Raw genomic sequence first — 14,974 nt, 5'->3', positions numbered from 1 at the left:
TATACAGTGACAGACGCATCCCCACCAGTACTGTACCCCAGTGTTACAGTGACAGACCCATCCCCACCAGTACTGTACCCCAGTGTTATACAGTGACAGACCCTTCCCCACCAGTAATGTACCCCAGTGTTATACAGTGACAGACCTGTCCCCACCAGTGCTGTACCCCAGTGTTATACAGCCACAGATCCATCCCCACCAGTACTGTGCCCCAGTGTTACATAGTGACAGACCCATCCCCACCAGTGCTGTACCCCAGTGTTATACAGTGACAGACCCATCCCCACCATACTGTACCCCAGTGTTATACAGTGACAGACCCGTCCCCACCAGTACTGTACCCCAATGTTATACAGTGACAGTCCCATCCCCACCAATACTGTACCCAAGTGTTATACAGCGACAGACCTGTCCAAACACTGATGAGGAATCTGTATTTCCAGGTGAATAGTTGTATTGCTTCAGCTTATTCATGGTTAAATTTTATTGCCTTTTTTATCACCACAGTTAATAATATGTTTATCTTGGATGTTTGGCTGTGATTAGAGTTGATTGGTGTTGTATTCAGTGATCAAGAACACAAACCATTCTTCACATATAAGTGAGGCAGCAGTGCAGAAGTAATGCTGCGCCCCAGTTGTTGATGCGATTCTGCTGTCTCTCTACAGAATTGGCACCTGTGTGTGCAGGATCAGAGTAATGTGTGTGCATACTTACCTGTGCTCGCTAGCCCACGATGGGACATCTTCCGGGAACGCGTCAATTTTAAAATCCTCATCTTGGTTACCAAACCCCACCCTCGTCACTACCTCCTTCCCCACAGTGGTTAGCACTGCTGTCTCACAACACCAGGAACCCGGGTTCGATTTCCGGCTTGGGTCACTGTCTGTGCGGAGTCTGCACATTCTCCCTGTGTCTGCGTGGGTTTCCTCCGGGTGCTCCGGTTTCCTTCCACAGTCAGAAAGACGTGCTGGTTAGATGCATTGGCCATGCTAAATTCTCCCTCAGTGTACCCAAACAGGTGCTGGAGTGTGGCGACTTGGGGATTTTCATAGTAACTTCATTGCAGTGTTAATGTAAGCCTCCTTGTGACATTGATACAAAGAACAAAGAAAATTACAGCTCAGGAACAGGCCCTTCGGCCCTCCAAGCCTGCACCGACCATGCTGCCCGACTGAACTAAAACCCCCTACCCTTCTGGGGACCATATCCCTCTATTCCCATCCTATTCATGTACTTGTCAAGACGCCCCTTAAAAATCACTACTGTATCCGCTTCCACTACCCCCACTGGCAATGAGTTCCAGGCACCTACCACTCTGTGTAAAAAGTCTGCCTCGTACATCTCCTTTAACCCTTGCTCCTCTCACCTTAAACCTGTGCCCCCTAGTAATTGACTCTTCCACCTGGGAAAAAGTTTCTGACTATCCACTCTGTCCATGCCTCTCATAATCTTGTAGACTTCTATCAGGTCTCCCCTCAACCTCCGTTGCTCCAGTGAGAACAAACCAAGTTTCTCCAACCTCTCCTCATAGCTAATGCCCTCCATACCAGGCAACATCCTGGTAAATCTTTTCTGTACCCTCTCCAAAGCCTCCACATCCTTCTGGTAGTGTGGTGACCAGAATTGAACACTATATTCCAAGTGTGGCCTAACTAAGGTTCTTTAAAGCTGTAACATGACTTGCCAATTTTTAAACTCAATGCCCCGGCCAATGAGGGGAAGCATGCCGTATGCCTTCTTGACTACCTTCTCCACCTGCATTAACACTTTCAGCGACCTGTGTACCTGTACACCCAGATCCCTTTGCCTATCAATACTCTGAAGGGTTCTGCCATTTACTATATATTTCCTGTCTGTATTAGACCTTCCAAAATGCATTACGTCACATTTGTCCAGATTGAACTCCATCTGCCACCTCTCCGCCCAAGTCTCCAACTGATCTATATCCTGCTGTATCCTCTGATGGTCCTCATCGCTATCCGCAAATCCACCAACCTTTGAGTCGTCCGCAAACTTACTAATCAATCCACTTACATTTTCCTCCAAATCATTTATATATATATTACAAACAGGAAAGGTCCCATCACTGATCCTTGAGGAACACCACTTGTCACAGCCCTACATTCAGAAACACACCCTTCCACTGCTACCCTCTGTCTTCTATGGCCGAGCCAGGTTTGTATCCACCTTGCTAGCTCACCTCTGATCCCGTGTGACTTCACCTTCTGTACCAGTCTGCCATGAGGGACCTTGTCAAAGGCCTTACTAAAGTCCATGTAGACAACATGATGAATGAACTTAAAAACTTAAAACTCCTCCCAACCCCAAACCATCCCGCTTCTCTCACCTCCTTCAGCCTTACCAGCCTCGCGATCTCTGCGCTTTTCCAATTCTGGCCTCTTGCACATCGCCAGTTTTAATCGCACCACAATCCCTTCATGGGTCAAAATTCTGGATCTCCCTCCGTAACAGCCTATGCCACTGGGCCCGTAGTGGTCTCAAGCGGCACATCACCACCACCTTCTGGAGGAACGATTGGAGATGGATGAAAACTGCTGGGCGTAGCCAGCGACCCCCGCATTCTGCCAATGGTTATTTTTTTAAAATGTGTGGTTGGGTCCTGGGCTGCCTGGGGCACAGAGCTCTGGAATTCCCTGCCTAAATATCTCTCATCCATCTTTCCTCCTTTAAGATGTGTTGATCATGCCTTGGCTCACCTGCCTTAATATCTCCCGATGTGTCAAGCATTGGTCGGGAGCAAATCCAGCCATGGTTCCACAACTTCATCACTTTTTCCAGCCACCCTCTGCTGGAGAGCCAGCGTTTCATGGATGCCAGATCCACATTCTGCTGCGATGCCTTCTCAGGTCAAAGAGCCTGCTGACAAGAGTACGCAGGCAGCGCCTGCTGGGGTGTAAAGGCAAGGCATATTGCCTTTAAGAGGAAAATGAAAAGAGTTGTGTGGATGAGGAGGGGGGAGGGAGAGAGAAGAGGCTGGGGGCGGGTGGTGGGGGGGGGGGGGTGGCGGCGGGAGGGAGGAAACTGTATGTGTGCCTGTGTCTCCTTCCAATCCTGCATACAGCTCTGGTACCGGTGTCTGTGTGTGGCATTGCCCCCTAGTGTCAGAGCAATACCAACCCGGATATTTGCCATTTATTCATACCAACGCAAAGTTAAAAATGATTCTGTTCTTAGAATGGTGAATATTTTCCAGCGTTTTATATATCAGAAATATATCAGCCCAACCTCTGTCAGTGTTCATGTTCCAAATAAAACTTTAGCTACTGTTGCCTTATTCACTCATTTAATAAATGTCCAGAACCTATCAGCAAACTTGAAATGGGAGATAGTACTCGTCTGTGGCAGGCTTAGTGAAACCAGCCATGCTGAGTTTCCTATGTTAGTTCATTTCTGTTTCTGTATGTGCATTTTCTGACTCTCTTTTCAGCTAACTCGCCAACCCTAAACAAAATTTTGTGTGTCTGTGCGCCTCGGCCCGGGTGTGTCTGCGCGTGTGTGTCTCACAGGTACACAGTTGCCAAAGCCCTTTACTAATGCAGCAAAACTTCCCTCCCTTTACACTCAACTCCCTTTTTAATAAATGCCGACGTTCCATTTGCTTACTTGTTGTGTCTTGCAAATTAATTTTTTGTGATTCGTACACCAGGTTATCCTGATCCTTCTGTACCTCAAGGGTTCTGAAATCTCTCGCCAGTTAAATAATCTGCTACTTCTCTATGTTACCTGCCTCAGTGAACAAGTTCACAGCTTCCCACATTGTACTCCATTTGTCAAATTTGTGCCCAGTCACTTAACCTGCCTATATCCCTTTGCAGACTCCTTTTGTCCTCCTCGCAACTTACTCTCTTACCCACCTTTGTGTCGCCATAGCTGAAGCCACAGCAGTGATCGCTGTGACACTCCATTACTTACAGATTGCCACCCCAAAATGTCCTGTTAGTGTACCAATCCTCTCCATGCTGATATATCACCCCCTACATCATAAGCTCTTATTTTGCTAGGTAACCTTTGATGTGGCACCTTATCAAATGCCTTTTGGCAATCCAAGTCCACCACATCTACACATTCCCCTTTATTCACATTGCTTGTTTCTTCCTCAAAAAACTTTGATGAATTGGGCAATTGGCTAATGATTTCCCCTTCACAAAATCATGTTGACTCTGTCTGATTTTATTTTCCAAGTGCCTCGCTGCAACTTCCTGAGCAGGTCCTCGTATTTTCCCAGTGACAGATGTCAGACGAACTGGTCTGTAGTTTTCTGCCTTCTGTCTCCCTCAGTTCTTGAATAGACCGTTGGTCTTTTCCAATCTGATGGGACCTTTCCAGAGTCTGGGGAACTTTCGAAAGTTCTTTGATGCAATGCCAGGGGAGAGCAGACAGGGCCTTGGTTTAATGCCTGATATGAAAGGTGGCAACCCCAACAGTGCAGCACTCCTTCGGCGCTGCACCAAAGGAGTTGGCCTTGATTGGGCACTCAATTTTGGGCAGTGGGACTTGAACCCACGGCCTTCCCACTGGAGTTAGAATTCTACACATTGAGCCAAGGCCACCACCACAGTATTTTAGAGGCTTTTTCAAGCCTGTTGGAGGGGCAGCAGAGCAAAGGCACAAAAGCACAAATTAACTTCTATAACCTCTGCCTTGTAAAAATCCCACACCTACTCAGGATGGATTCAGTGGCTGCCTTGGCTTGAACACAGGAGAAGATTCAGCCCCTTAAACCTGTTCAACCAAATCAGCCCAATCATTCGAGTCATAGAGCAATACAGCATAGAAACAGGCCCTTCAGCCCAACCGGTCCATGGTGCCCTCCCAGCTAGTCCCAATTCCCCACATTTGGTCCATCTCCCTCTAATCCTTTCCCATCCATGTACTTATCCAAATGCTTTCTAAATGTTGCTATTGAACTCGCCTCAACCACTGTCTCTGGCAGCTCATTCCACATTCACACCACCCTCTGCGTGAAGAAGTTGCCCCTCCAGTCTCTCTGAAATCTTTGGGGATCTGGGCCTTGCTACCCTACCCTCCCCCTAGTTTTGAATTCCCCTTCCCTGGGAAAAAGATTATGTGCGTTCATCCTATCTCTGTCCCTCATGATTTTATACACCTCGCCCCTCATTCTCCTACGCTCCAAGGAATAAAGTCCCAGCCTGGCCAACAGCTCCCTCTAACTCAGGCCCCAGTAGTCCTGGCAACATCCTCGGAAATCTGCTCTGCACTCTTTCCAGTTTATCAGTGTCTTTCCGATAGGGTGACCAAAACTGTACACAATACTCCAAGTGTGGCCTCACCACGGACTTATGCAACTGTAACATAATGTCCCAACTCCCATACTCAGTGCCCTGATTGATAAAGGCCAGTGTGCTAAACGCCTTCTTCACCGCCCTGTCGACCTGTCATGTTGCTTACTGATCAATATCTTAATCGACCAGCACAGACCAGAGCTCGCGGCTTCTACTGGGTGTAATTAAAAGGCAAAGGCGTTGTAGTCCCAGATGACTATAGGCTGACTCGTGGTGATTTAACCTGAGAACCACCACACCTCAGGCAAGGGTGAGGAGGTGGGGCCTTTGTGAATAACCTGAGCCAGTACGGGAATTGAGCCCCCACTGTTGGCATTGCTCTGCATCATGAACCAGCCGTCCAGTCAACTGAGCTTAAGCTGACCTTCCCCCTCCGTGTGACTACCACATTGTTCAGTGCATGCATCTCTCCCCGCTGGAGCCCTAGGGAATCTGTGCTGCATTGTCCCTTATTGCAGCAGAATATGTTTCTGGCATTTAACCCGCTCTCCACCTTCCATCTCCTTACCCAAACCCTCTTGTCCATCTCTCACTAAAAATAAAACAATCTCTTCTCCCCTTTGCTCTGTAGGACAGGAAACTCACCAAAGCTGAGCAGCAGAGGTTCAAAGAGGAGGCGGAAATGCTGAAGGGTTTGCAGCATCCCAATATCGTGCGGTTTTACGACTCCTGGGAGTCGACGTTGAAAGGGGAAGAAGTGCATTGTGCTGGTCACGAGCTGATGACATCGGGAACCCTCAAGACGTGAGTGAAAACCTCGGAGGCCTTGCCTCTGGCCTGGCTCTTCCTTCAAAATCACCTCAGCCATGAAAACCTTTGGGGCGGGGTGACAGGGTCCCGGGTTCGATTCCGGCCTCGAGTGACTGTGTGGAGTTTGCACATTCCCCCTGTGTCTGCATGGGTTTCCTCTGGGTGCACCGGTTTCCTCCCACAGTCCAGGTTGGGTGGATTGGCCATGCCCCTTAGTATCCAAAGATGTGTAGGTTAGGTCAATTGGCCGCGTGTATGCCTGCGCGCCTCCTGTCGGTGTGTGTGCGCGCGCGTCTCTGTCGGCGTGTGCGCGCCCGCGCCTCTGTCCGCGGGTGCACGTCCGCGCCTCTGTCTGTGGCTGTGCGCACCTGTGCGAGCCCGCAACACTGTCCACGCCTGTGCGAGCGTGTGCCTCTCTCCCCGCCTGTGCCCGCACCCGCCACTCTCTCCGCGCCTGTGCGTGCCCCTCTCTCGGCGCCTGTGCCCGCGCGCCCCTCTCGGCGCCTGTGCCCGCGCGCCCCCTCTTGGGGTGCCCCTCTCGGCGCCTGGCCCGCGCGCCCCTCTCGGCGCCTGTGCCCGCGCGCCCCCTCTCGGCGCCTGTGCCCGCGCCGCCCCCTCTCGGCGCCTGTGCCCGCGCGCCCCCCTCTCGGCGCCTGTGCCCGCGCGCCCCCTCTCGGCGCCTGTGCCCGCGCGCCCCTCTCGGCGCCTGTGCCCGCGCGCCCCCTCTCGGCGCCTGTGCCCGCGCGCCCCCTCTCGGCGCCTGTGCCCGCGCGCCCCCCTCTCGGCTGCCTGTGCCCGCGCGCCCCCTCTCGGCGCCTGTGCCCGCGCGCCCCCTCTCGACGCCTGCCCGAGCCCCCTCTCGGCGCCTGTGCCCGCGCGCCCCCTCTCGGCGCCTGTGCCCCGCGCCCCCTCTCGGGCGCCTGTTGCCCGCGCGCCCCCTCTCGGCGCCTGTGCCCGCGCGCCCCCTCTCGGCGCCTGTGCCCGCGCGCCCCCTCTCGGCGCCTGTGCCCGCGCGCCCCCTCTCGGCGCCTGTGCCCGCGCGCCCCCTCTCGGCGCCTGTGCCCGCGCGCCCCCTCTCGGCGCCTGTGCCCCGCGCGCCCCTCTCGGCGCCTGTGCCCGCGCGCCCCCTCTCGGGCGCCTGTGCCCCGCGCGCCCCCTCTCGGCGCCTGTGCCCGCGCGCCCCCTCTCGGCGCCTGTGCCCGCGCGCCCCCTCTCGGCGCCTGTGCCCGCGCGCCCCCTCTCGGCGCCTGTGCCCGCGCGCCCCCTCTCGGCGCCTGTGCCCGCGCGCCCCCTCTCGGCGCCTGTGCCCGCGCGCCCCCTCTCGGCGCCTGTGCCCGCGCGCCCCCTCTCGGCGCCTGTGCCCGCGCGCCCCCTCTCGGCGCCTGTGCCCGCGCGCCCCCTCTCGGCGCCTGTGCCCGCGCGCCCCCTCTCGGCGCCTGTGCCCGCGCGCCCCCTCTCGGCGCCTGTGCCCGCGCGCCCCCTCTCGGCGCCTGTGCCCGCGCGCCCCCTCTCGGCGCCTGTGCCCGCGCGCCCCCTCTCGGCGCCTGTGCCCGCGCGCCCCCTCTCGGCGCCTGTGCCCGCCGCCCCCTCTCGGCGCCTGTGCCCGCGCGCCCCCTCTCGGCGCCTGTGCCAGCGCGCCCCCTCTCGGCGCCTGTGCCCGCGCGCCCCCTCTCGGCGCCTGTGCCCGCGCGCCCCCTCTCGGCGCCTGTGCCCGCGCCCCCTCTCGGCGCCTGTGCCCGCGCCCCCCTCTCGGCGCCTGTGCCCGCGCCCCCCCTCTCGGCGCCTGTGCCCGCGGCCCCCCCTCTCGGCGCCTGTGCCCGCGCCCCCCTCTCGGCGCCTGTGCCCGCGCCCCCCCTCTCGGCGCCCGCGCCCCCCCCCTCTCGGCGCCCGCGCCCCCCCTCTCGGCGCCCGCGCCCCCCCTCTCGGCGCCCGCGCCCCCCCTCTCGGCGCCCGCGCCCCCTCTCTCGGCGCCCGCGCCCCCCTCTCGGCGCCCGCGCCCCCCCTCTCGGCGCCCGCGCCCCCCTCTCGGCGCCCGCGCCCCCCTCTCGGCGCCCGCGCCCCCCCTCTCGGCGCCCGCGCCCCCCTCTCGGCGCCCGCGCCCCCCCCTCTCGGCGCCCGCGCCCCCCTCTCGGCGCCCGCGCCCCCCCTCTCGGCGCGCCGCGCCCCGCTCGGCGCCCGCGCCCGCGCCCCCCTCTCGGCCCCCCCCCCCCCAAACCCATCACCTTCTGTGGAGAGTTCCAAAGTTGTGCAACTCTCAGAGAAAAGAAAATTCTCCTGGTCCCTGTCTTGAATGCCGGTTGTCTTGGCCACCTGTCCCTACCTATCATGTGTTTGCTTTCTCCTTTGTCTGCCCCAGCTCCCGAGGTGGGATAGTTTGCCGCAAGGTGGAATATTCCAGGAACAAAACCAGTCTTGAGGGTGTGGCAGACAACTCCCTGGTCCTCTGATGCTGCAACCAGCCTTTCAGTCATCAGAAGGGTGCAAAGGAAAGACTTAGAGTTGCTCAGCAGCTTGCGTCCTTCTCTCTGCTGGGGCGGGTTGTGAGGGAGAGGGGTGCGTCACCACTTCATAAATTCCCCCCACCCCAGTTAAATATTTGGAAGGTTGCTGCCGCTGTTTTTGGTTGCCACTTCAAACTCCATTCCCTAGCCACCTGCTAACTTCCTGTGACTTAGCCAGCCTGTTCATGACCAGGGTGTCAGACTTGACACTGATCTGCGCTGCTGACAGCATGTTTGTTCTGTCACTAAAACCACTCAGTTTCTGCCTCCGTAATGTTATCTGCCTTCGCCCCTGTCCCAGCTCGTCTGGCCGAGGGATTCTTGTTGTGTTAGCACTGCTGCCTCACGGCGCCAGGGACCCAGGTTTGATTCCGGCTTTGGGTGACTGTCTGTGTGGAGTTTGCACATTCTCCCCATGTCTGCGTGGGTTTCCTCCGGGTGCGCCGGTTTCCTCCACAGTCCGAAAGACGTGCAGGATAGGTGGATTGGCCATGATAAATTGCCCCTTAGTGTCAGGGGGATTAGCAGGGTAAATACGTGAAGGTATGGGGATAGGGCCTGGTTGGGATTGTTGTCAGTGCAGTCTCGGTGGGCCAAATGGCCGCCTCCTGCCTGCATTCGTGAAATGGTCTTGTTCCGATTCTCTTGAATCGACGTCCGCTCTGGTTACCAAGCCTCCTGCCACTGGAAACAGTTTTTCCTCATTTGTTCGTCTCGAGGCCCCCTCAAAATTTTGAGTGTTTGTTAAATGTCTTTGTGGCCACCTCCGCTCACTGGGGAATAATCGCAGTCCAAGAGAAGCTCTTTCCAGTGACGGGCGGGTCAGGAGGTGGGGGGGATGCAAATTTAAGGTAATTGCTAAAAGAACCGGAGATGGAGAGGTGAGAATGTTTTTTTTTTGTGCAGCGAGTTATGATCTGGAACACGCTGCCTGTAAGAACGGCACAAGCAGATTCAATAGGAACTTGCAAAAGAAGAATTTTTTAAAATTCTATTCTGTCACGGGCATCATTGGCAAGGCTAGCATTTGATACCGATCCCTAATTACTCCTTGGGAACTGGGTGTCTTGCTGCGGCCATTTCAGAGGGCAGTTGAGAGTCAACCACATTGCTGTGGCTCTGGAATCACATGTAGGCCAGACCGGGTAAGGATGGCAGATTTCCTTCCCTGAAGGACATTAGTGAGACATAAGAACATAAGAAATAGGAGCAGGAGTTGGCCATCCAGCCCCTCGAGCCTGCCCCGCCATTCAATAAGATCATGGCTGATCTGATAGTGGTTTAGTTCCACTTACCCGCCCGCTCCCCATAACCCTTAATTCCCTTATTGATCAGAAATCTATCTATCTGTGACTTAAACATATTTAACGAGGTAGCCTCCACTGCTTCAATGGGCAGAGAATTCCAGAGATTCACTACCCTCTGAGAGAAGAAGTTCCTCCTCAACTCTGTCCCAAACTGACTCCCCTTATTTTGAGGCTGTGTCCTCTAGTTCTTGTTTCCATTGTAAGTGGAAATAACCTCGCTGCTTCTAACCTGTCGAGCCCATTCATTATCTTATATGTCTCTATAAGATCTCCCCTCAGCCTTCTAAACTCCAACGAGTACAGGCCCAATCTACTCAATCTCTCATCATAAGCTAACCCCCTCATCTCTGGTATCAACCTGGTGAACCTTCTCTGTACTCCCTCAGATGGGTTTATAAGACCATTACTGAGACCAGCTTTTCAATTCCAAATTTATTAATTGAATTTAAGTTCAACCAGCTGGGATTTGAATCTGTGTCCCCAGAGCATTAGCCTGGGCCTCTGGATTACTAGCTCAGTGACATTGCTACTACGCCACCATCTTCCCCGGTATTAGATAAATACTTGAAGGGTAAAACAAATTTCGAAGTTTAAGGATATTTTATTTGTGTCACAAGTAGGCTTCCATTAACATTGCAATGAAGTTACTGTGAAAATCCCCCAGTCGCCGCACTCCGGCGCCTGTTCGGGTACACTGAGGGAGAATTTAGCATGGCCAATGCACCCTAATCAGCGCGTCTTTCGGACTCTGGGAGGAAACCGGAGCACCCGGAGGAAACCCACGCAGACACGGGGAGAACGTGCAGACTCCACACAGACAGTGACCCAAGCCGGGAATTGAACCCGGGTCACAGGCGCTGTGAGGCAGCAGTGCTAACCACTGTGCCGCCAAGCCGCCCTTAATATGATAGGAAAAGAGCTGGGCTGTGCAACCAATTGGATAGCTCCTTGAAAGAACTGGCACAAGTATGATGGGCCGAATGGCCAGTCCTCATCTGTTTTTATCCTGTGATCTTGGCCTGGATTGATGTTTGATTTGATTGTAATCTTTCCATGGTGGACAAGGCATGTCTGCAGCTGGGCGGGCTTCAGCGGCAGCTGTATGCATGCTCATTGGTGTGAACTGTGTTCTCCTCTCCAGATACCTGAAGCGGTTCAAAGTGATGAAGCCGAAGGTTTTGCGGAGCTGGTGCAGGCAGATCCTGAAGGGCTTGCATTTTCTCCACACTCGTACACCGCCGATTGTTCACCGAGACTTGAAGTGTGACAACATCTTCATCACCGGGCCCACTGGATCTGTCAAAATTGGGGATCTGGGCCTTGCTACCCTAATGCGCACATCCTTCGCTAAAAGTGTTATAGGTAATTATATATTTTCTCTCTCCCCTCCTGTTCTCAGTTGTTACAAATGAATGATCATGCGTTTCTCATGACCTCAGGATGTCCCAGGATGCTATGCAGTCAATTAAGTACTTGTTGTAGTCCAGAGATTGATGTCGCAGGTGTGGCAACCAATTTGCTCGCAGTAAGCTCCCACAACCATGGTGTTGGTTGAGGGATGAATATTAGCGAGGAGAGCTCCGCCACTCTTTGAAATAGTGCTACCCAGGGGGGCCTCAGTTTAACTGCAAAACGGCACTTCCAACAGTGTGGTACTCCCTCACTACTGTGCCCGAGTGTTGGCCTGGATTATGTGCTTGAGTGTGGCCTTAACCCAGGAGCAGGTGAGAATGATGTCCATCAACACGGCAGCATCGTCATAGTCCATCAGCTTGGCTTACTTGGTAGCCTGCGTGTCGGGAACTCTCATTCCAAGCTGGCAGTGCCGGGATGGCAGAGACACTTCTTTATGGGCGTGTTCAAACCAAGGCTGATCTGTGGCCCCAAAAACCCCTGGTTGTGCCTGACATGTTGGTTTGAGTTTGATTTGATTTATTATTGTTAAATATATTAGTATACAGTGAAAAGAATTGTTTCTTGCGCGCTATACAGACAAAGTATACCGTTTATGGAGAAGGAAAGGAGAGCGTGCAGAATGTAGTGTTACAGTCATAGCTAGGGTGTAGAGAAAGATCAATTTAGTACGAGGTAGGTCCATTCAAAAGTCTGATGGCAACAGGGAAGAAGCTGTTCTTGAGTCGGTTAGTACATGGCCTCAGACTTTTGTATCCTTTTCTCAACGGAAGAAGATGGAAGAGAGAATGAGCAGGGTGTGTGGGGTCCTTAATTATGCTGGCTGCTTTGCCGAGGCAGCGGGAAGTGTAGACAGAGTCAATGGAAGGGAGGCTAGTTTGCGTGATGGATTGGGCTACATTCACGACCTTTTGTAGTTTCTTGCGGTCTTGGGCAGAGCAGGAAAAAGTTGTAAAAGTTTTTTAAAAGTTTAAAGACCCGGAGGAAACCCACGCAGACATGGGAAGAATGTGAAAACTCCACACAGACAGAGACCCAAGCCAGGAATTGAATCCGGGTCCCTGGCGCTGAGAGGCAGCAGTGCTAACCACTGTGCCACCATGCCGCTATACCAAGCTGTGACACAACCAGAAAGAATGCTTTCTATGGTACATCTGTAAAAGTTGATGAGAGTCGAAGCTGGCATGCCAAATTTCCTTAGTCTTCTGACAAAGTAGAGGCGTCGGTGGGCTTTCTTAACTATAGTGTCGGCATGGGGGGACTAGGACAGGTTGTTGGTGATCTGGACACCTAAAAACCTGAAGCTCCTGACCCTTTCTACTTCATCCCCATTGATCTCCACTACGCTTCCTGAAGTTGTTGACATGAGGAAGAGATTATTGTTGCTGCACCACTTCACCAGATTCTCTGTCTCATTCAACAAAAAACAAACAAAAGAACAATACAGCACAGGAACAGGCCCTTTGGCCCTCCAAGCCCGCGCCGCTCCCTGGTCCAAACTAGACCATTCTTTTGTATCCCTCCATTCCCACTCCGTTCATGTGGCTATCTAGATAAGTCTTAAACGTTGCCAGTGTGTCCGCCTCCACCACCTTGCCCGGCAGCGCATTCCAGGCCCCCACCACCCTCTGTGTAAAATACGTCCTTCTGATATCCGTGTTAAACACCCCCCCCCCCCCCCCTCCTCCTCCTCACCTTGAACCTATGTCCCCTCGTGAACGTCACCACCGACCTGGGAAAAAGCTTCCCACCGTTCACCCTATCTATGCCTTTCATAATTTTATACACCTCTATTAGGTCACCCCTCATCCTCCGTCTTTCCAGTGAGAACAACCCCAGTTTACCCAATCTCTCCTCATAACTAAGCCCTTCCATACCAGGCAACATCCTGGTAAACCTCCTCTGCCCTCTCTCTGAAGCCTCCACGTCCTTCTGGTAGTGTGGCGACCAGAACTGGGCGCAGTATTCCAAATGCGGCCGAACCAACGTTCTATACAACTGCAACATCAGACCCCAACTTTTATACTCTATGCCCCGTCCTATAAAGGCAAGTATGCCATATGCCTTCTCTACCTTCTCCACCTGAGACATCACCTTCAAGGATCTGTGGACTTGCACACCCAGGTCCCTCTGCGTATCTACACCCTTTATGGTTCTGCCATTTATCGTATAGCTCCCCCCTACGTTAGTTCTATCAAAATGCATCACTTCGCATTTATCTGGATTGAACTCCATCTGCCATTTCTTTGCCCAAATTTCCAGTCTATCTATATCCTTCTGTAGCCTCTGACAATGTTCCTCACTATCTGCAAGTCCAGCCATTTTCGTGTCATCCGCAAACTTACTGATCACCCCAGTTACACCACCTTTCAGGTCGTTTATATAAATCACAAACAGCAGAGGTCCCAATACAGAGCCCTGCGTAACACCACTTGTCACAGGCATCCAGCCGGAAAAAGACCCTTCCACTACCACCCTCTGTCTTCTGTGACCAAGCCAGTTCTCCACCCATCTAGCCACCTCCCCCCTTATCCCATGAGATCCAACCTTTTGCACCAGCCTACCATGAGGGACTTTGTCAAATGCTTTACTAAAGTCCATATAGACGACATCCACGGCCCTTCCCTCGTCAACCATTCTAGTCACTACTTCAAAAAACTCCACCAGGTTTGTGAGGCATGACCTCCCTCTCACAAAACCATGCTGACTATCGTTAATGAGTTTATTCCTTTCTAAATGCGCATACATCCTATCTCTAAGAATCCTCTCCAACAACTTCCCGACCACGGACGTCAAGCTCACTGGCCTATAATTTCCCGGGTCATAGAACATAGAACAGTACAGCACAGAACAGGCCCTTCGGCCCACGATGTTGTGCCGAGCTTTATCTGAAACCAAGATCAACCTATCCCACTCCCTATCATCCTGGTGTGCTCCATGTGCCTATCCAATAACCGCTTAAATGTTCCTAAAGTGTCCGACTCCACTATCACTGCAGGCAGTCCATTCCACACCCCAACCACTCTCTGCGTAAAGAACCTACCTCTGATATCCTCCCTGCATCTCCCACCACGAACCCTATAGTTATGCCCCCTTGTAATAGCTCCATCCACCCGAGGAAATAGTCTTTGAACGTTCACTCTATCTATCCCCTTCATCATTTTATAAACCTCTATTAAGTCTCCCCTCAGCCTCCTCCGCTCCAGAGAGAACAGCCCTAGCTCCCTCAACCTTTCCTCATAAGACCGACCCTCCAAACCAGGCAGCATCCTGGTAAATCTCCTCTGCACTCTTTCCAGCGCTTCCACATCCTTCTTATAGTGAGGTGACCAGAACTGCACACAATATTCCAAATGTGGTCTCACCAAGGTCCTGTGCAGTTGCAGCATAACCTCACGGCTCTTAAACTCCAACCCCCTGTTAATGAAAGCTAACACACTATAGGCCTTCTTCACAGCTCTATCCACTTGAGTAGCAACCTTTAGAGATCTGTGGATATGGACCCCAAGATCTATCTGTTCCTCCACAGTCTTCAGAACCCTACCTTTGACCCTGTAATCCACATTTAAATTAGTCCTACCAAAATGAATCACCTCACATTTATCAGGGTTAAACTCCATTTGCCATTTTTCAGCCCAGCTTTGCATCCTATCTATGTCCCTTTGCAGCCTACAAC

The 14,974-nt window shown here is 53.2% G+C and overlaps 1 protein-coding gene across 1 annotated transcript in view; it reads left to right on the top strand.

The window, feature by feature from the left end:
* The window catches only part of LOC144487196 (serine/threonine-protein kinase WNK2-like), a gene marked incomplete at its 3' end in the record, with an annotated part of 124,144 nt that overhangs the window by 61,388 nt on the left and 47,782 nt on the right, over positions 1-14,974 (top strand). The window contains exons 3-4 of the mRNA XM_078205250.1: positions 5,899-6,071; positions 11,027-11,247. Coding sequence (XP_078061376.1) covers positions 5,899-6,071; positions 11,027-11,247 — 394 coding nt within the window. The remainder of the gene's footprint in view (positions 1-5,898; positions 6,072-11,026; positions 11,248-14,974) is intronic.

This window comes from Mustelus asterias, unplaced genomic scaffold (genome assembly GCF_964213995.1).
Source record: "Mustelus asterias unplaced genomic scaffold, sMusAst1.hap1.1 HAP1_SCAFFOLD_642, whole genome shotgun sequence".
Taxonomy (NCBI): Eukaryota; Metazoa; Chordata; class Chondrichthyes; order Carcharhiniformes; family Triakidae; genus Mustelus; species Mustelus asterias.
This window is presented reverse-complemented; position numbering and strand designations above follow the sequence as displayed.